Source organism: Argopecten irradians, chromosome 12 (genome assembly GCF_041381155.1).
Source record: "Argopecten irradians isolate NY chromosome 12, Ai_NY, whole genome shotgun sequence".
Taxonomy (NCBI): domain Eukaryota; kingdom Metazoa; phylum Mollusca; class Bivalvia; order Pectinida; family Pectinidae; genus Argopecten; species Argopecten irradians.
This window is the reverse complement of record NC_091145.1, coordinates 26,094,641-26,115,286: the sequence shown is the minus strand read 5'-3', so window position 1 is coordinate 26,115,286 and position 20,646 is coordinate 26,094,641. Positions and strand designations below refer to the sequence as shown.

At 38.0% G+C, this 20,646-nt stretch overlaps 1 protein-coding gene across 1 annotated transcript in view; it reads right to left on the bottom strand.

Annotated features, from left to right (window-relative positions):
* The window catches only part of LOC138305013 (germinal-center associated nuclear protein-like), a 33,934-nt gene that overhangs the window by 4,744 nt on the left and 8,544 nt on the right, over positions 1 to 20,646 (bottom strand). The window contains exons 8-24 of the mRNA XM_069245427.1: positions 19,954 to 20,222; positions 18,471 to 18,474; positions 17,966 to 18,108; positions 17,392 to 17,460; positions 16,796 to 16,945; positions 16,268 to 16,539; positions 15,644 to 15,793; positions 15,135 to 15,204; positions 14,542 to 14,742; positions 12,778 to 12,880; positions 12,202 to 12,512; positions 11,753 to 11,910; positions 11,002 to 11,166; positions 5,435 to 5,976; positions 5,021 to 5,169; positions 2,791 to 2,982; positions 249 to 503 (exon numbers count right to left, since the gene is read on the bottom strand). Coding sequence (XP_069101528.1) covers positions 249 to 503; positions 2,791 to 2,982; positions 5,021 to 5,169; positions 5,435 to 5,976; positions 11,002 to 11,166; positions 11,753 to 11,910; positions 12,202 to 12,512; positions 12,778 to 12,880; positions 14,542 to 14,742; positions 15,135 to 15,204; positions 15,644 to 15,793; positions 16,268 to 16,539; positions 16,796 to 16,945; positions 17,392 to 17,460; positions 17,966 to 18,108; positions 18,471 to 18,474; positions 19,954 to 20,222 — 3,203 coding nt within the window. The remainder of the gene's footprint in view (positions 1 to 248; positions 504 to 2,790; positions 2,983 to 5,020; positions 5,170 to 5,434; positions 5,977 to 11,001; positions 11,167 to 11,752; positions 11,911 to 12,201; positions 12,513 to 12,777; positions 12,881 to 14,541; positions 14,743 to 15,134; positions 15,205 to 15,643; positions 15,794 to 16,267; positions 16,540 to 16,795; positions 16,946 to 17,391; positions 17,461 to 17,965; positions 18,109 to 18,470; positions 18,475 to 19,953; positions 20,223 to 20,646) is intronic.

Below are 20,646 nucleotides of genomic sequence, written 5' to 3'. Positions count from 1 at the left end.
TATTCCAATTATAGGGAAATTAACCTGGATTGAGTCGTAGGAAAAACAAGGAGATAATTCTGGATATATAAAAATAAAATAGATACAAGTGTATTCCAATTACAGGGATCCATTTTCTTAAATTGTCTTTTTTTTTCCTCTCTCTCTTTATTTATTTACACTTTATATATATATATTTTTTTTTTTGGTTGCAAAAATCCAGATTTTAGTCACATTATCATTGGAAACTATAGTTGATCTTTTCTCACCTCTGTTGACAATGACAAACTGTCAAGGTCAAATCCCGTCTCAAGGTCTTCTCTGTAATCCACATCGAGTATGTAGACATTAGACACTTTGTCCAGATGAAGGTACTTGTCCATGATGTTGTGACGAACCAGATCATCTGTGACCATGGATTGGTCAGTGGCTATTGGACACAAGATGACCAGAGACACTGCTGGCCTGCATGGCTTCAGTTTGAGTAGACTGTCCAACCTCTGGCGGGCTCTTCTCCAGTAGGTCTATACAAATGATAAACACAAAGGTCAACCAAAGGTCATAAAGATCTATCATAGGGTCAACTGAACCAAAGGTCATAAAGATCTATCATAGGGTAAACTGAACCAAAGGTCATAAGGATCTATTATAGGGTCAACTGAACCAAAGGTCATAAAGATCTATCATAGGGTCAATTGAACCAAAGGTCATAAAGATCTATTATAGGGTCAACTGAACCAAAGGTCATAAGGATCTATCATAGGGTCAACTGAACCAAAGGTCATAAATGTCTATCATAGGGTCAACTGAACCAAAGGTCATAAGGATCTATCATAGGGTCAACTGAACCAACGGTCATAAAGATCTATCATAGGTTCAACTGAACCAAAGGTCATAAGGATCTATTATAGGGTCAACTGAACCAAAGGTCATAAAGATCTATCATAGGGTCAACTGAACCAAAGGTCATAAGGATCTATTATAGGGTCAACTGAACCAACGGTCATAAAGATCTATCATAGGGTCAACTGAAGAAAGGTCATAAAGATCTATCATAGTGTCAACTGAACCAAAGGTCATAAGGATCTATTATAGGGTCAACTGAACTAAAGGTCATAAGGATCTATTATAGGGTCAACTGAACTAAAGGTCATAAGGATCTTTTATAGGGTCAACTGAACTAAAGGTCATAAATATCTATCATAGGGTCAACTGAACCAAAGGTCATAAGGATCTATTATAGGGTCAACTGAACCAACGGTCATAAAGATCTATCATAGGGTCAACTGAAGAAAGGTCATAAAGATCTATCATAGGGTCAACTGAACCAAAGGTCATAAGGATCTATTATAGGGTCAACTGAAGAAAGGTCATAAAGATCTATCATAGGGTCAACTGAACCAAAGGTCATAAGGATCTATTATAGGGTCAACTGAACCAAAGGTCATAACGATATATTATAGGGTCAACTGAACCAAAGGTCATAAATATCTATCATAGGGTCAATTAATATACCTCTACTTTATTTCAGCTATATAAAAGTTAATTGGTTAAATTGACTACCTCCCTACTTTTTTCCAAAACCCTCGCTCAGCTGTGTGTTAGTCTTTCGAACTAGCACACCCCTGGAAGCTAGCACACACCTGGACTCGGCTATTTCCGTTTAACCAATCAGATTCGAGGTGGGCGGGACTTGTTTCTGATCACGCCATCAGTTGCTAGATGACGTAACAATTGGGCAGATTAGTTTCCGATCACGCCATCTCCGTTGACGTACGTCATGTTTATCTTGTAAGTAAGAGGCTTGTGAAAAATGTAATGGGGTCAGAGGACAATACTTTTTATATGTACATGTACGTACAAATGTTATGTATATATTTAGGATACCTCTAAGTGGTTAACATCTCGGAATTTCAACAATACTTGTATATAAATTCAACATTATGTCTAGTGGTGTTGAAATATTGAGAAATCATAGCGGAATCAAATTTTAACCTGCGGTTTAAATAGAAGCAAAACAAAACGGACATGGAATCACAATTATCATCTCGGAATAATTTGTATGTTTGAAGATAGGATTAAGTAGATCGATTACAACGTAGAATTCTCTCAATCTCTAATGACCATTGCCGTACGCGACAGGAATATAGCTAATGAGAGAAATATTTTTTCAGTTTAATCATAGCTTTCGTATGTATCGGTATATTAAAACAGTTAAAGTATGGGATTGAGTGATATATCAAGTTTCTGGTTTCCCTCGAACTTGCCTATTTTCCTCGGCTCCGCCTCAGGAAATAGACAAGTCTCAGGAAACCTGAAACTTGCTATATCCATCAACCCCATACTTTAACTGTATACTGAACCAAAGGTCATAAATATCTATCGCAGGGTCAAATGAACCAAAGGTCATAAAGATCTACTACAGGGTCAACTGAACCAAAGGTCATATTTAAGATATATTCTATGGTCAACTGTAAACTAATTTCATTTGAATGCTAACACTGAGATCCCAAAACAACATGGGTAAAGAATGATGAGTGCCACCTTCCAGAGATTGTGATGTCATATTTTGATGTGAATTTGGTGAAATAATAATCACAGAAAGATGGGACTAATTGACAGTAAATCATACTTTACATAAGTCGTATTGGGATCTGAAAACCCTCGTATTAAAATTTCAAAATTGTTCATGCCTGAGGTTGCCATTAACTCTGGTCAATACCTCAAAATTTAATCTAACAAATAAGTGAATGATTCTTCTACTCTTTTTAATAACTCCAAAGTACCACAAGATAAAATCCCCCTACTCACCGACTCTGGATTCTCCTCCATGCCGGGTGGTAGGGCCAGAAGGATTCCACTAACTCCCATCATGGCCTCCACACCTCGTCTGTCACTCCGGAGTTGTGGCCCCTGGACGGCCCTCACACAGACACACAGTTTACACAGGGAGCTCCTGTTATCCCGTGTTAGGTCAGCCTTATATAAACTCAGCACTTCATCCTTAACACACAGTAGAGGGAAAACGTTGTTTTTTTTTTAATTTTATTTTTTATTTTTGGAGATAACTGTACAAATAAACTATCCTTTTAAGACATGTTTGTGCAACATTTTATTCAAATTGATATTGTTCTAACAAGTTTCTAATAAAGGAAGATCTGAACTGGTTACTGTAGGCAAACAAGAGGCCCATGGGCCTTAACGGTCATCTGACTCATGGCACAAAACAACAAAGTCACAGTATAAAGTATTGGTTAACGATTAATATAAACAATAAAGGAACTCCTTAGTTGAATATGTAAGTTTCTGAAAAAGGTAAATGTCATTTGTTGAACAAACTTGGTAGCCCTTCATCCAAATATGGTCGAAACCCATTCAAGGATTAATATAAGGAGGGGTCTTACCTCGGTCCTTTATAAAATATGATTGCCCTTACCTAAAGTTCCCCCTTCTGAATCAATTAAAACCACTATAGACCAATTTTCATTGAGATCGGAGACTGAAACCTTAAAACAGGAAGTGGGCCAGCGGCCATCTTGGAATGCCAAAATCTTTACAAAAATGTTTGCATGTTGTTCGGCATCAATTAAAACCCCTATAGACCAATTTTCATTGAGATCGGAGACTGAAACCTTAAAACAGGAAGTGGGCCAGCGGCCATCTTGGAATACCAAAATCTTCACAAAAATGTTTGCATGTTATTCGGCATCAATTAAAACCCCTATAGACCATTTTTCATTGAGATCGGAGACTGAAACCTTAAAACAGGAAGTGGGCCAGCGGCCATCTTGGAATACCAAAATCTTTACGAAAACGTTTGCATGTTGTTCGGCATCAATTAAAACTCCTACAGACCAATTTTCATTGAGATCGGAGACTGAAACCTTAAAACAGGAAGTGGGCCAATGGCCATCTTGGAATACCAAAATCTTTACGAAAATGTTTGCATGTTGTTCGGCATCAATTAAAACCCCTATAGACCAATTTTCATTGAGATCGGAGACTGAAACCTTAAAACAGGAAGTGGGCCAGCTAAAATTAAGAAAATTTGCCCTTTTGGGGCCCCACCCCTCAGTTCCTAGGGTTCAGACCAGACTCATTTATATAAAATATAATTGTGTTTCCCCAATGATGTTTCACACCAAATATGGATAAAATTCATCCAAGGATGGAGGAGGAGTAGGATTTTAAAGCTAAAATTAAGAAAATTTCCCCATTTGGGGCCCCACCCCTCAGCCCCTAGGGGTCGGACCAGGCTCATTTATAATATGATTGTCCTTCCCCAATGATGTTTCACACCAAATATGGATGAAATCCATCAAAGGATGAAGGAGGAGTAGGATTTTAAAGCTAAAATTAGGAAAATTTGCCTTTTTGGGGCCCCATCCCTCAGCACTTGGGGTCGAACCAGGCTCATTTATATAAAATATGATTGTCAGTACCCCATAATATTTCACACCAAATATGGATGAAATCTATCCAAGGATGAAGGAGGAGTAGGTTTTTAAAGCTAAAATTAAGAAAATTAGCCCTTTTAGGGCCCCATCCCTCAGCCCCTAGGGGTCGGACAAAGCTCATTTCTATAACATATGATTGTCCTTCCCCAATATTGTTTCACACCAAAATGGATGAAATCCATCCAAGGATGAAGGAGGAGTAGGATTTTAAAGCTTAAAATAAGAAATTTGCCCTTTTGGGGCCCCACCCCTCAGCCCCTAGGGGTCGGACCAAGCTCATTTATATAAAATATGATTGTCCTTCCCCAATATTGTTTCACACCAAATATGGATGACATCCGCCTAGCAGTTAAGGCGCACGATGACGGACAAATCACGATGACTATAGGTCATCCTGACCCGAAGATGACCTAAAAAAGGGTAAATTAAACTAGTCAGATTTTGCAAGTATTTATGATACAGATTTAAATGCCTTAAATGCCTCTAAACCATTGACTTGGGAAATAGTTTTGCTGAAGGTCTGAAAAAAATCTGAACCAATCCATAAGGCCAACACCTGTCAAATAAGTAAGCTGTGAACTTACCTGACCTGTCACTTTTGAACTTTTTGAGAACTTTGACCTTAACCAGAGGTTGAGTTGACCAGTGGCTACTTTTTCCCTCTCTGTTTCACAGGTGTCAGGATCTGGCAGGGCTAACAACAATTTCCAGTAGATTGAGGCAGGCCGCTCACCTACAAATATACCAAAAACTTCATACATTAATATTTCTGGAGATTTAATATAATGGATAACAATTTGTAAATATGACAACAACTCTTTATTATCTCAAACATGGAATCAATTTTGATTTTATAATTGTCTTAAAAATTTGCTGAATGCTTTTTATATAAAACTTGTTTTGCTTATAAGGCTATAATACAAAGATGAAATTGATACACCAAATCTGAACAATTAACTCCAAATAAGAAATATGAAAATTCAAATAGTGTTGTTTACCTTTGAGTTTTCTGGTAATGATTTTCTGTACATTTCCTCCAACAAGTTTCACAATATCAAATGGCTGCCAAGCCTTGTACTGACAAAGATTCTGGTATAATTCATGGGCACTGAGAAGCTTGGCTTCGACCCATCTTTGATTGGACAGCTGTATCGCTGATGCCAGTGACAGTCTGCCATCATTACTGATGGAGAAACTATTTCCGACAATTCCGTCGTCTCTCCTATCTGGGATGAGCATATTAATCTGTTCTGAAGCAGAGTCCATACCTGGCGCTGATGGGAAGGTGAGCATGCCACGTTTAAGTTTCTGTCGGGCCAAGAATTCTTTTTTCCAAGCCAGAAGAAACCTGCCAGCTATTCTGAGTTGGACACACTTCTCAATGTCTGCTAGCTCCTCTAGCCTCTCCACAACATCCTTCTGGTGGACCTCCGAGGCCACGGACTGTACCAGCTCGTCCACCACGTCCTCTACCAAGTCTTCACCCACATCTATAGAACACCGGGCCTTCTGTTGCTCCTTTAGCTCAGCCTTGATCTCCCTAACCAATAAATACACAATTCTTCATAATCTATAAACTTACTATCAAGTTTAAAAGAACAATTTTTCTCTCGTGCCTTGACAAGCCATTAAAGACACAGGTACATTTTTGAAGTTCAATAAAAGCATTAAAAGTGTTTATTTTCAGATATAGCTGAACCTCATTAATTCTTACAATATATCAGCATGTACATTCAACTAGAAAACTTATTATTATCATTATTATCAAGTTTTATCACTGACTTTGAAGTTAACCATTTTTTACAATACATTTTTAATTGGACATCAGAACATACTTACTCTTTTAGCAGCAATAGTTAATGACCATAATGTAATATATACAAATCTGATCTGATCTTCAACTAGACAACCTTATTACAAATCATATCATACAACTAGAAATTGTCACCGGGACAATTTGACGGGCTTTTCACCTAAAAGCTACTTCGTTCATGGTCATTTATAAAACACTCGGTAACGCTTAGTTTCAACGTACCAAAAGTCCAATACCAGGTCTTAGGCCTTTCAGAACTTTACAATAAGTCATTTGAAGACTTTAGGATTGTTAGCCTGAGTGCCCTTTGATATAGGTCAAGGTCAATCACATTAACAAACTTGGTAGGCATTTATGTCAGCATGCTTCATGCTTAATATTAGGTCTCTAGGCCTTCTAGAAATTGAGAAGATTTTTTTAATGATTTTGTCGAAAAATTGCATTTTTGAACTTTGTCCCTTATTTCCAACCTTAAATTGTACGTTTAAACACAACAAGAGGCCCAGAGGGCCTGTATCGCTCACCTGGTTTGTAATGCCAAATAATTTTCTGAATACAGGTTCATTGTTTCTTTTCTGAAGGAATTTTAATATTTACCTCTATTTCCCCTATTGGGCCCCACCTCTCCTACCCCCGGGGGATCAGAGCCAAAATTTATACAAGTTCTGTTCCCCTTCCCCCAAGGATATTTCTGGCCAAATTTGGTTACAATCCATGCAGAACTCTATGAGAAGAAGTGATTTAAAGGATTTACCTCTATTTCCCCTATTGGGCCCCACCCCTCCAGCCCCCGGGGGATCAGAGCCAAAATTTATACAAGTTCTGTTCTCCTACCCCCAAGGATGTTTGTGGCCAAATTTAGTTACAATCCATACAAAACTCTTGGACAATTAAGTAGCAATTTAAAGAATTTACCTATAATTCCCCTATTGGGCCCTGCCCCTCCTGCCCCGGGGACCAGAGCCAAAATTTTTACAAACTCAGTTCTTATTCTCCCAAGGATATTTCTGGCCAAATTTGGTTACATTCCATGCAGAACTCTATGACTAGTAGCGAATTATAGGATTTACCTCTATTTCCCCTATTGGGCCCCACCCCTCCTGCCCCCGGGGGACCAGAGCCAAAATTTATACAAGTTCTGTTCCCCTTCCCCCAAGGATGTTTCTGGCCAAATTTGGTTACAATCCATGCAGAACTCTATGAGAAGAAGTGATTTAAAGGATTTACCTCTATTTCCCCTATTGGGCCCCGCCCCTCCTGCCCCCGGGGGGTCAGAGCCAAAATTTATACAAGTTCTGTTCCCCTACCCCCACGGATGTTTGTGGCCAAATTTGGTTACAATCCATGTAGAACTCTAGGACAAGTAGCGATTGATAGAATTTACCTCTATTTCCCCTATTGGGCCCTGCCCCTCCTGCCCCCTGGGGGTCAGAGCCAAAATTTATACAAGTTCTGTTCTCCTACCCCCAAGGATGTTTGTGGCCAAATTTAGTTACAATCCATACAAAACTCTTGGACAATTAAGTAGCAATTTATAGAATTTACCTATAATTCCCCTATTGGGCCCCGCCCCTCCTGCCCCGGGGACCAGAGCCAAAATTTTTACAAACTCAGTTCTTATTCTCCCAAGGATATTTCTGGCCAAATTTGGTTACATTCCATGCAGAACTCTATGACTAGTAGCGAATTAAAGGATTTACCTCTATTTCCCCTATTGGGCCCCACCCCTCCAGCCCCCGGGGGGCCAGAGCCAAAATTTATACAAGTTCTGTTCCCCTTCCCCCAAGGATGTTTCTGGCCAAATTTGGTTACAATCCATGCAGAACTCTACGACAAGTAGCAATTTATAGGATTTACCTCTATTTCCCCTATTGGGCCCCGCCCCTCCTGCCCCCGGGGGGTCAGAGCCAAAATTTATACAAGTTCTGTTCCCCTTCCCCCACGGATGTTTGTGGCCAAATTTGGTTACAATCCATGTAGAACTCTATGACAAGTAGCGATTTAAAGGATTTACCTCTATTTCCCCTATTGGGCCCCGCCCCTCCTGCCCCCGGGGGGTCAGAGCCAAAATTTATACAAGTTCTGTTCCCCTTCCCCCAAGGATGTTTGTGGCAAAATTTAGTTACAATCGATGTAGAACTCTATGACTAATAGCGAATAAAAGGATTTACCTCTATTTCCCCTATTGGGCCCCACCCCTCCAGCCCCCGGGGGGCAAGAGCCAAAATTTATACAAGTTCTGTTCCCCTTCCCCCAAGGATGTTTGTGGCCAAATTTTGTTACATTCCATTCAGAACTCTATGACAAGTAGCGATTTAAAGGATTTACCTATATTTCCCCTATTGGGCCCCGCCCCTCCAGCCCCCGGGGGGTCAGAGCCAAAATTTATACAAGTTCTGTTCCCCTTCCCCCAAGGATGTTTGTGGCCAAATTTGGTTACAATCCATGTAGAACTCTATGACAAGTAGCGATTTAAAGGATTTACCTCTATTTCCCCTATTGGGCCCCGCCCCTCCTGCCCCCGGGGGGTCAGAGCCAAAATTTATACAAGTTCTGTTCCCCTTCCCCCAAGGATGTTTGTGGCAAAATTTAGTTACAATCGATGTAGAACTCTATGACTAATAGCGAATTAAAGGATTTACCTCTATTTCCCCTATTGGGCCCCACCCCTCCAGCCCCCGGGGGGCAAGAGCCAAAATTTATACAAGTTCTGTTCCCCTTCCCCCAAGGATGTTTGTGGCCAAATTTTGTTACATTCCATTCAGAACTCTATGACAAGTAGCGATTTAAAGGATTTACCTATATTTCCCCTATTGGGCCCCGCCCCTCCAGCCCCCGGGGGGGTCAGAGCCAAAATTTATACAAGTTCTGTTTCCCCTTCCCCAACGGATGTTTGTGGCCAAATTTGGTTACAATCCATGTAGAACTCTATGACAAGTAGCGATTTAAAGGATTTACCTCTATTTCCCCTATTGGGCCCCGCCCCTCCTGCCCCCGGGGGGGTCAGAGCCAAAATTTATACAAGTTCTGTTCCCCTTCCCCCAAGGATGTTTGTGGCAAAATTTAGTTACAATCCATGTAGAACTCTATGACTAGTAGCGATTTAAAGGATTTACCTCTATTTCCCCTATTGGGCCCCGCCCCTCCTTCCCCCGGGGGGTCAGAGCCAAAATTTATACAAGTTCTGTTCCCCTTCCCCCAAGGATGTTTGTGGCCAAATTTTGTTACATTCCATTCAGAACTCTATGACAAGTAGCGATTTAAAGGATTTACCTATATTTCCCCTATTGGGCCCCGCCCCTCCTGCCCCCGGGGGTGTCAGAGCCAAAATTTATACAAGTTCTGTTCCCCCTCCCCCAAGGATGTTTGTGGCCAAATTTGGTTACAATCCATGCAGAACTCTATGACTAGTAGCGATTTAAAGGAAATGTTGACGGACAGACGGACGACGGACGGACGGACGGACGACGGACGACGGACGACGGACGCCGCGCCATGACATAAGCTCACCGGCCCTTCGGGCCAGGTGAGCTAAAAATGATACAAAACTAATTGTTTCATTTTTGATTCTACATAACATATCCAAAAATGAAAGTAATTGGCTGTGTGGTTAACGAGCTACGGCTGTCTCAATGAGCTGAATTTTCACAGGATTATTTTCATAACTCTACAATCACACGCACTCTGTGACCTTGGATGACGGTCAAGCTCGTTTATTTTTTTCAAACCCGATAGTCAACTACCTAAGCTTACTTCATGCAAATCATGAAGCCTCTATACTATGTAGAACTTGACAAGAAGATTTTTTTCGTGATTTTCACCGAAAATGGCGAATTTCCATTATGAGTCAATGATCATTCGGAAGTTGACATTTTAGAGAAAAATGTACAATTACAAAGTTTCTCAGTATGCTATTCTACATAACATACAAAAACATGAAAGGAATTGGCTCAGTGGTTAACGAGTTATGGATGTCTAGGTTAAACCGGAAGTGCCGTCATTGCGGCCATATTTGAATTTGAATCAACACCATATTAACAAGAATTGGTCACGGTGACAAGTGGAAGATTTGTAGTGCGTTTGGGCTTGATTGCACTGGTGGAATCAGAGGAGATGTTTAAAATATAATTGTCGAAATTTGAAAAAAAAATCTTAGTTAAATATTAATTACGTCATAAAAAATTATTTAGTGGACTAATTTTTAATTTGAAGACATCAAAGCCTTCAGAATGAGATACTGCATCGATGCAATGGAAAAAATTTGGAAAAAATTGAATAATAAAAAAAATTCTAAAAATAGTCACTTTTTTGTAAACTTTGACCTCTAGCGAGCTTTTTAACAAGACATATTTTGTGGAAACATGTCATGGGTAAAAGTTAGATATGTTCATTCCCTACAATAAAATACCTTCAGATTTGCAATAGCTTTCATATTTTTTGAGTTAAAGCAGTTTTTGTGGTTTTAAGGTTTTACGTCATGGCGGCCATTTTGGAATTTTTGACCTACTTAATTTTGTTCATGGAACACCTTCAGATGTTTGGTTAAAACATACTGAAATCATTTTTAACCTGTGTGTTACCGTTTGACCGAGAGAGCGTTCACAAAAACAGGAAGAAGAATAATAAGAATAATAATAATAATAATAAGAAGAATAAGAAACTTAACGAAAACAATAGGTCTTTTCACCAAAAAGTGAAAAGCCCTAATTATCAAGTTTGATCCAACATTAAAAATGACCTTGACCTACATACCTGACCTTGGCTGTGGCAAAGTTAAGCAGTTCCTGATTGGTCACCTCCTTGATGACCTCGGAGACCAGCGCGGCCATAGCCCTCTTTAGGGTCGCTTCCCTCTCCTGTTTGAGTTGACGCTGACGGATGATTTGGATCTCATTGTAGTAGGCTTCTGACAGGACACTGTAAATATCACACATTAAAGCATTCAACTATATATATTAATATATATGATTTTTCTTTTCTGTGAAGCTTTGGTATCTATATTGACTACAGATGCAACAAACTATAGTTCAATGTTTATATTTACATTATTTAACCATTTTAGGGGTGTCTGGTTTAAAAGTATAGATCTTAAACCGATAAAAGCACTTATAAACAATGGTTTCATCCATAAGATTGACCAATCATTTGGCTTTTCCATGCCAACACTAATGCTATATAATGTTCAGACTATAGATGTATTCATCGCCTTATAATTGGTTGGGTTTCAGTGGTTTAATGTCCTATTAAGAGTACTCGGAGAAAAAACACCAGCGGTAGACATATATTGGGTTAGCTTCACAGACAAGTGATTGTAAATATAAGCCTTTACAGTATTTTAATACACAGAGAAAAACAACAGACCAGCCATAGACATATGTTCGACTTATACAAAGAGAATGCAAATATGAGCCTTTATTGAACAGTATTTTACATTATAATTTGAAGCAGAACACAATTTCACTATGATATCCACTAAGTAATCAAGTTTTTAATTTGAAATTACCTGACGTCATCCTTAACAAACTCCTCAACAAGACGGTTTACAATGGCATGACTTTCATCCAACTTTATCTGTACGTCCCTGTGTGTCTCTTCAGACATCTGGCCACAAAACTCATCAATAACTTCCCAGAACAGGAACTTGGCACACTCCTTCACTTCCTAAACACAAACAAACAATGCCTTTCAAAACAATGGACACTGATACAAAATATTTTTCTAATTTTGATTTTAAGAGACAGGACCTCATGTATATGATGGCGGTAATGTGTTTAACTTTAATACTTTCGTATTTTGTTGCCCAACAGTGTTTTCATGGCGATTTAATTTCGTGATTTACAGATAAATGCTTTATTGTACTTGTAGTTAAATCTTTTTGCAGCAATTCAATTTAGCAAATTCTAAATTCTAAATCATGAGTGAAAATAAGTTTGTATACAGTAATGAATGTACCTGGCCTGTAAACTTGGGAGGTTGTGGCTGTACAGGCTGGGTTTGTATAGGCTGGGGCTGTATACGCTGTATAGGTTGTGGCTGTAATGGCTGGGGTTGTACAGGCTGTACCACTGACTGGACAGGGATGTGAGGTTTAAATTCCAACCCAGTCTCGATCTTAATCCCAGGCCTACTCTGGCTGGGGCCAGGATAGGGAGGTGGTGCCACGGGCCTACTCTGGCTTGGACCAGGATAGGGAGGTGGGACAGAGACCGGTGGGGCAGAGTCCAATTCAGATTTAACAATCGAAACAGGAGAGTCCACCATATCTGAAGCAGAATATAATAACATACAAAATATTATAATGGATTCATAGTTCAATATACAGGATTTCAATTTTTATTCTGTAAAAGTTAACACTGCTAACTTGTTTAGAAACAACTCATGGTTGGTTTACAGTAGATGAATGCAAACAGTTAAATTTTCAAATATATCTGAAAGCCTTAGTTTATCAAATTATCAACGTTACTATATTCAGATTTATCTCTTAAGTAGTGTAATATATTTCATTGCAAAATTCAAATACACACTAACCTGTAGCAGACACACCAATATTCGCTGTAAACTTGCCGTTATCATCAAAACTAAAGGATGGGACAGGTAGGTTTAGTGGGGACAGAGCCTCGCCATTGATAACCTGTAAATAATACAAGGTCACATATAAAGCCAAAGGTCACACAACAGCTTATACAAGTATGACCATCATTGATAACCTATAAATAATCCAAGGTCACATATAAAGTCAAAGGTCACACAACAGCTTATACAAGTATGACCATCATTGATAACCTATAAATAATCCAAGGTCACATATAAAGTCAAAGGTCACACAATAGCTTATACAAGTATGACAACCATTGATAACCTATAAATAATCCAAGGTCACATATAAAGTCAAAGGTCACACAACAGCTTATACAAGTATGACAACCATTGATAACCTATAAATAATCCAAGGTCACATATAAAGTCAAAGGTCACAGCTTATACAAAGTTTGTACAGTTTTTGGTTTAATATTGTTAACATCTAGGTGCTAGGTGTAACAGTGGAGGAAAGACGGAGTACCCAGAGAAAACCATCGACCAGCAGTCAGTACCTAGCAACTGCCCATCATGGTATTCAAACTCAAAACTAAGACGTGGAGGGTTTGTGGTAATATGTTGGGACATCTTAAAGTTGTATGGTCTATAACTTTCGTTCTTTTGGTCATAGTGAAAACTGTTTAAGTGTTATACATATTTTTCTCCGTCTGCCTGAGGTTTAAACTTTCTAATTTTACCACTTTTTATAAAGTTGCAGCACTGGAAGTATCTTTGATTATAAAGGTAAAAAATCTTTTTAACATGTACATGTGAAAAATAGGTTCGAAAGATGCCGAATCATTCCGAACTCTTCCGAACATCGTCGCGACAATCTCAAAGTAAAACGAGAGTTGTGAAACCAAGAGAAAATATCAACAATTTTTCATAAACAAAATATGTGGTCGACCTCATCAGACTCTATCTACAAAGAAAATAATGCTCGCACATTACAATATTTGATACACACAACATTTTACGGTAATGTGTAAATTGGATGTTTCAAATACTCAATCTGTGGACATATACTAGCATGATTTGCTCATATAGGCCAGAAGGAAAACGTAAACAAACACATGTGTGCTTACGCTAGTTACCTGGCTCACCACGTGCAGGTCTTGTCGAACGTCAGTCACATGATGCGATTAGGAATCTGACAAAAACCGAAGTCACTGAACATGGCGGTGATTGAAGGCGCTTTATTCAAAACCAGGAATATATGATTCCTAGATTTCGGCTCTCTTATAGGCCGACATATGCTTTTAGGGAGCTAAATCATCAAGTTACATGTCAATGTTTAAATATCAAATATTTAAGTTACATATCGTTACAGTGAAATTAGCAGCAATACAACTTTAACCACCCTGTCACAGCATGGGCGATGCATTCTTAGATTAGAGCCTATGAATGGGGTTTAATTAAGTTGTTATTCTGTAATTCATACACCATTTTGTATTTCTTACCACATCAAGATAACAGACTTTCAATTGTTGTTGTAACACTACAATAGACTTCACCTGGTTCTCAAGATCAAGATAACCAATAATCATAAACGGAAACTTCATGAAGTTTAGTTTTCTTGATCTTTCTCTTTATCAGTGATAGTGTACTTTTTCTTCTTTTTCAGAAGATCTGTTTACCCTCAAAACCTGTCTGAAAGAGTCATTTCTGATAAGAAATTTAACAATGCCTGATAAAATTAGTTCTAAAACGTCTTACCTCTCCAATGCTGACAAGACGTTTTGACTCGATCAGTCTTTCAGCTCGCCGAGGGAGCCAGCTGTTTTCTGGTTGTATGAAGTTGGAACGATTTAGGATAACTGTACTGCTGTCTGCCCTCAGTCCGTAAAACTGACAAAAGTCGGCTGCCTCAGTGCTATTCTCGAATCCTAGTATCCTCACGAGATTATCTATAGCATACTGTAGTGGAAAACAAAAAGGCAATTGTACTGTGATTGGTTTAGAATCAAATAATCAACCAGATCAAACTGTTACACAGAATCAAAATCTGTTACAGATTTTAATTTACTTTGATTTTATTATTCTGTATTTGCATATTTGCATATTACAGAGTTATCTGCCCTTTACTATACCCGGTACTGTCCCTCTTGCCCTTTGCTATACCTGGTACTGTCCCTTCTGTTACAGTATTTATCTTGACTTTACTATACCTGGTACTGTCCCTTCTGTTACAGTATTTATCATGACTTTACTATACCTGGTACTGTCCCTTCTGTTACAGTATTTATCTTGACTTTACTATACCTGGTACTGTCCCTCCTGTTACAGTACTTATCTTGACTTTATTATACCTGGTACTGTCCTTTCCCACACGTAAACAGGATCCTCTTCAGTGCCATACCACGCACCTGGGTGAAATACCTGTTAAAAATAGAATGTTTAACTACCAAATAAACGGTTCAGAAATTGTTGCCAGGATCAGATGCTGTTCAGTAAATCATTTTCATGATTTCATTCAGAATAAGAAAATTAACTTTAACGATTTATAAATGTTGAAATTTGGATTCATTCCTTATTTCTTATTTTTCACAGAGCACATATCTGGAAAAATGGCATTCTCCTAAAAAATTGCAAAAATAAATTTGCTATAAGGTAGAAGAAGAACTGGTACCACTACAATATGTCTCTCTTCATAAGAATTGGTCATGAATTTCACAAAGTCACAAGTAGTGCAGGATAAAGTGTTGTAACAAAAGCAAAAAGGAAAGAATGGACAGACAGATACACTAATAACAAAGAAAATCAGCTGATTGTGGATTGTGAATAAAATTTGTGTAGAAGTATTACACGAACCACTTACCTGTGCATGATGCAGGCGTTGAGGTAAGAAGCATCACGAACGAGTCGGAAAAATCGGACATAGTTGTGACTGTTGAGAGCAGAGTATACCTGGAGTGCGAATCGGATGAGAGGCGAGTTCCTCACTTCTGCTCGTAACTGCTGTGTTTCTCTGAGGAAAGAAACAGAAAGAAATTTTTAATGAAATTGCAAATTGTATTCAAACTTTATAAACGAATGACAGACTGTTGGCTATTTGTCCTGAATTTTTCTCAAAACTGTTCAATTTTGAACCATTTGTCATTTCAACCAATTATAATCTAAGCAACTGTTTGTAGCTTATTGATGGATTGCCAACTGTCAATCAAACCATTTCGGTAATGCATATGTGACTTCGCGTTTTGTATTGTGTATACTATGTCATTTGCTTAAACATTGAAAAAGTAATTTTGACTTGGAAAAGTGTTTACAAGCGCAATGCTTGACTGCATACTGCTTGGTGATCAGTCAATTGAAAACACCAATGTATAATTTTTCATTTTCAAAAGAATTTTAGATCATAAACACAATCTTAATCTTCTAAAATATTACCAGAACAAACGTATCAATGTCTTGTTTTTCAGCTATGATTGAAATGAATTCTAACCTTAAAATATCTCCCTGATTCAAGTTCATAAGGATCATGTAAGCCCTGATCTCTGCTTCGTTATGACAGAAAATATTGTGTTTCTTCATCAGATCATGGTACAGTTCCTTCAGGGTCTGTAGACACTTCGTCATATTCTCATTGTTGATCTTCTCGTCAAATGAGAACATGTCTTCTTCACATAAACGCTCAGCACAGAATACGTGGAATCTGACACACTTCTCCAGAAGCTCGGCTGTGTGGACGTCACATAACTGTTGTTGTGTTATGTCCTACAACAAAATAATTCACATGTAGTAGAGTTCATCGCTATAAAGAAATATCAGCTGTGTTAAAATTTTAATAATTTTAATGAATTAAAATACCTGACGTATCAATTACAAAGCTATACAACTATACGATATGTTTCAGAAGAGAGGTCCCACATGACTTGAAAAATAGAGACAAACCAATCTCCTTGGACTTTATACCTTATTGAATACTTTGCAAACGATTTCAGAAGAAGCGAAAACAATCTCCAAGCCTTACCTTACGTATACCTCTCATACGATTCCACAGAAAATCAAACCAATCTCCCCACGCCCCGTCACTCCCTTTGTCAGCTATCTCACTCAGCAGGTAATTCATTGTCATCACAAGAACTGAAACGGGACGCAGCTCATAGGGCAGTGGTTCCTCCTGGGTAAAAAAAAAGAAATTAAGTGAGAAACCATGCTTAACATTGTTATATTCCATGTTAAACTAGAGAATATTTGTGACATCATTTGTTTAATATGTCATAGATAATATCCCATGACGTGACATGTGACAACTTCGACAGAAGAATTCCACTATCGGTAAACTAAATATGTAACAAATAAATAAAACACCCAGTTTCATTACAAACATATTTACTTATTCCAGAACTTTCTTGTAACATTCGACATAAGAGCATGTTTAAAGAGTGGATGAGTAAGTAATGTTTGCATATCAGAGAAGGATGGGACGAAGCAGAACAGACGGGACTAACAGACTTGGTTAAACATATTAGTCTTCCTTATTTCAAGGCAGGAGCATAAATCTAAAAAGCTTTATCAAACAACAGCACTAAACATGAAGTTTACAAGAAAGTACAGAAAATTGACCTGGTCTGCAGATGATCGACTGTATTCCTTGACAGCTCGGAGGTGGTCCACTTGGGGGTTCATTCCAGGCTGAAACAGAACAAATTTCCTAAATCATGAGTGTGGGATGCCTTTTCTGAGCAAAAATTAATCATCATTCTTTTATACGTAAGTTTATTATTTAGTATAAGTAATATCCTGCATATTGACAAATAATACATATAACATGTTACCTGTCCCTTTGTCAATACCCAAATACTGTAGAGCTGGTTATGGTTTAATGGGTAAAACAGTTTGCTATATTGATTTAAAAGGGAAATTAGAACTTTTTAAGAAATAATTTGTGTTCAACTGGTTGAAAAAGGACAAAAATCTATGGATTCTACATTTTGCAAACTAGATTTTCAAAACAATGTCCCAAAAAAATCACAAAATACCCTCTTCATGAAATTGACCAACAACACAAATCAATTCATATGAAGATCTACATCAATAAAGGAAATGCCAAACAATACATAAAGATATCATTTTTATCATGGATTTATGTCCTAAATCCAAGGAAGGATTATCGAGTACCCATCAGATTTCCACCCACCTGTAATTCAACACCTTGTATGGTTTCATAGGCATGAAGTCGTCGTTTCTCTTGTCTATCATAGCGCTCCATCTCGGGACACATATCTGGACAACTGCCCACAAAGGCTTTAGCTGTGGCCAGACTCGACTGTTTTGTGCGCCCTGATAGAGAAATACATTAACATAACACCAACCTGATGATGATAGAATATCTCAGATCAAAGCATTCAGTGTTGGAATGGTTTTAATCCACACATGATTTGCTGAGCGAATATTTGATGTCTCCTTTTTGGGCTGATTTGTATTGACAGACCAGACCCTGATTTCTCAAAACAAACTTAAAGTCAATTTTATCAACATAAGTTACGTAAGGAGAAAAACTTAAGTTTTGACTTAAGTCAGTACTTTTTGTTTCGAGAAATCGGAGCCAGAGGACAGTCCCCATCTAAAGATTATAATCTCCAATATATAATCCTCTCTAGTGGTCAAATGTTACATAGAAGTCAGGATCCAGTTCCACGAACATTTCTGAAATTTAAGGAATCCCTTCACTTAAAATTCTCCATAGGAACGCATCACAGATTTTAAGGAAGGCTCCTGAACTTTAGACTTTTAGCTTAACTTTTGTTATGCTTTTCTATAGGGAATTCCTTAAAGTTAAGGAATGTTTGTGAAACTGGGCCCAGACATTAGGTCAGTAGATATGACTAGGCCATAAGCTATTAAAATGTGTAATTTTCTTACATTAGAGAAAGATTTGACTAAACTGGTTTTTACTTTAGTTCAATATTACCTTAAACAACAAAGGTCATATATGTTTGTCACTGCCTGTTGTTCAATATTACCTTAAACATTTGACTAAACTGGTTTTTACTTTAGTTCAATATTACCTTAAACAACAAAGGTCATATATGTTTGTCACTGCCTGTTGTTCAATATTACCTTAAACAACAAAGGTCATATGTTTGCCACTGCCTGTTGTTCAATTTTACCATAAACAAAAAAGGTCATATATGTTTGTCTGCCTGTTGTTCAATATTACCTTAAACAACAAAGGTCATATGTTTGTCACTGCCTGTTGTTCAATATTACCTTAAACAACAAAGGTCACATATGTTTGTCACTGCCTGTTGTTCAATATTACCTTAAACAACAAAGGTCATATGTTTGCCACTGCCTGTTGTTCAATATTACCTTAAACAACAAAAGTCATATATGTTTGTCTGCCTGTTGTTCAATATTCCTTAATATTACCTAAACAACAAAGTCAGATGTGTTTGCCACTGCCTGTATGATGCAATGTGTGAAGGGCGTGTTTGGATATGTGGGGAGACAAGGGAATACTTGTTTCCACATCCACAAAGTTGCAAAGTAGCATATTTGTTAAGAGAAGACTCTTATCATTTTTTTTAAATATAGTGATAAAGATTGGACCCCTCAATAAGCCAAACATTTGTGTCCACAACTGAAACCCTCTGGATTGCAAATTTTCTGGACTACCAGATTTTGTTTACCTAGTCAATAGTAAAATCTGTTGAGATTTTTTCCGTGGCAATTCGTGAAACAGTTCCTATCAAAAAACAGATTCTGGAAAAAGTGGGACTACAGGACATAAGACTTACGATGGCAATTGTGACTTCCAGTGTATTGTGGTGAGTCAAAATGGAAGCATGATAAGATATCGAGTCCAACTATATCTTGTGTCAGATCATCGAGTCCTACTATATCTTGTATATACAGTTTGACAATAATATGATAATAGAAACTTTATGCTTGGTTATGTCAACATTGAAGAGAATTAGTGTGTTTTATAGAAACATATTTATTGCAACACTTTTGAATTTGCAGTTCAGAGCATGACGTTTTTAGATAAAAATTATTACTGGTGGGTATCATAAACAATGAAACAAATGCTATTTATAAAACTGTTTTCAGCATTTTAATGATTCCTGATCATTGCAACAAAAGAACAACATATTTAAATCTATACGATGAAACAATTTGAACAGTACCTTTGCCAATCTTCATGTCCTCAGTGGATGAAGGAGTGACAGTGGCCGGACTATCTTGTCTGGTGCGTGTCACAGGACTGGCCTGTCTGGTGCGTGTCGAAGGGCTAAGATTACGTGTGGGACGGGACTGTGCTGTCGGTCGTTTCAGTGCTCTGTCTGTATTACCACTACTAATGTCTGAGGTACCAGCCATACTGCTTAGTTCGTCGTCCACCTCACTCTTCATCCACTTTGACAACTGTGCAGGTCGGGTTCTGTCAGTATCTAAAATGTACAATTCTAATGTTACAGCAGATGACCAGCAGTAAGCCCTCTCCCCTTCCACTCCACAATCCAATCTCCAGAAGAAATATTGAAAGGATTCTTAGGGGAGTGAGCCTTAACTTATTTATCCCTGAAATTTGATAATGGAATGGCTTAGTCTTTGATTTAGAAGAGTCTTATTGTGTCTACAAGGGTGAATGAGTAATTAACAAATGTATAGGCTTTTCAGCCAATAGAAATGAGAATGTGACGTACTGAATCCCATATTGAAGAGTGAACATTGCTGCAAGTATAAATGGTAAACACAATAATTGCTTCAATCATGTTTCAACTCAAGAGCAATTGATTTTCATTCCTAAGGCGCCTCTAAATGATGATATTAAAAAAATCAAAATATTCCGCCCGCCCGCCGCCCGCACTGACT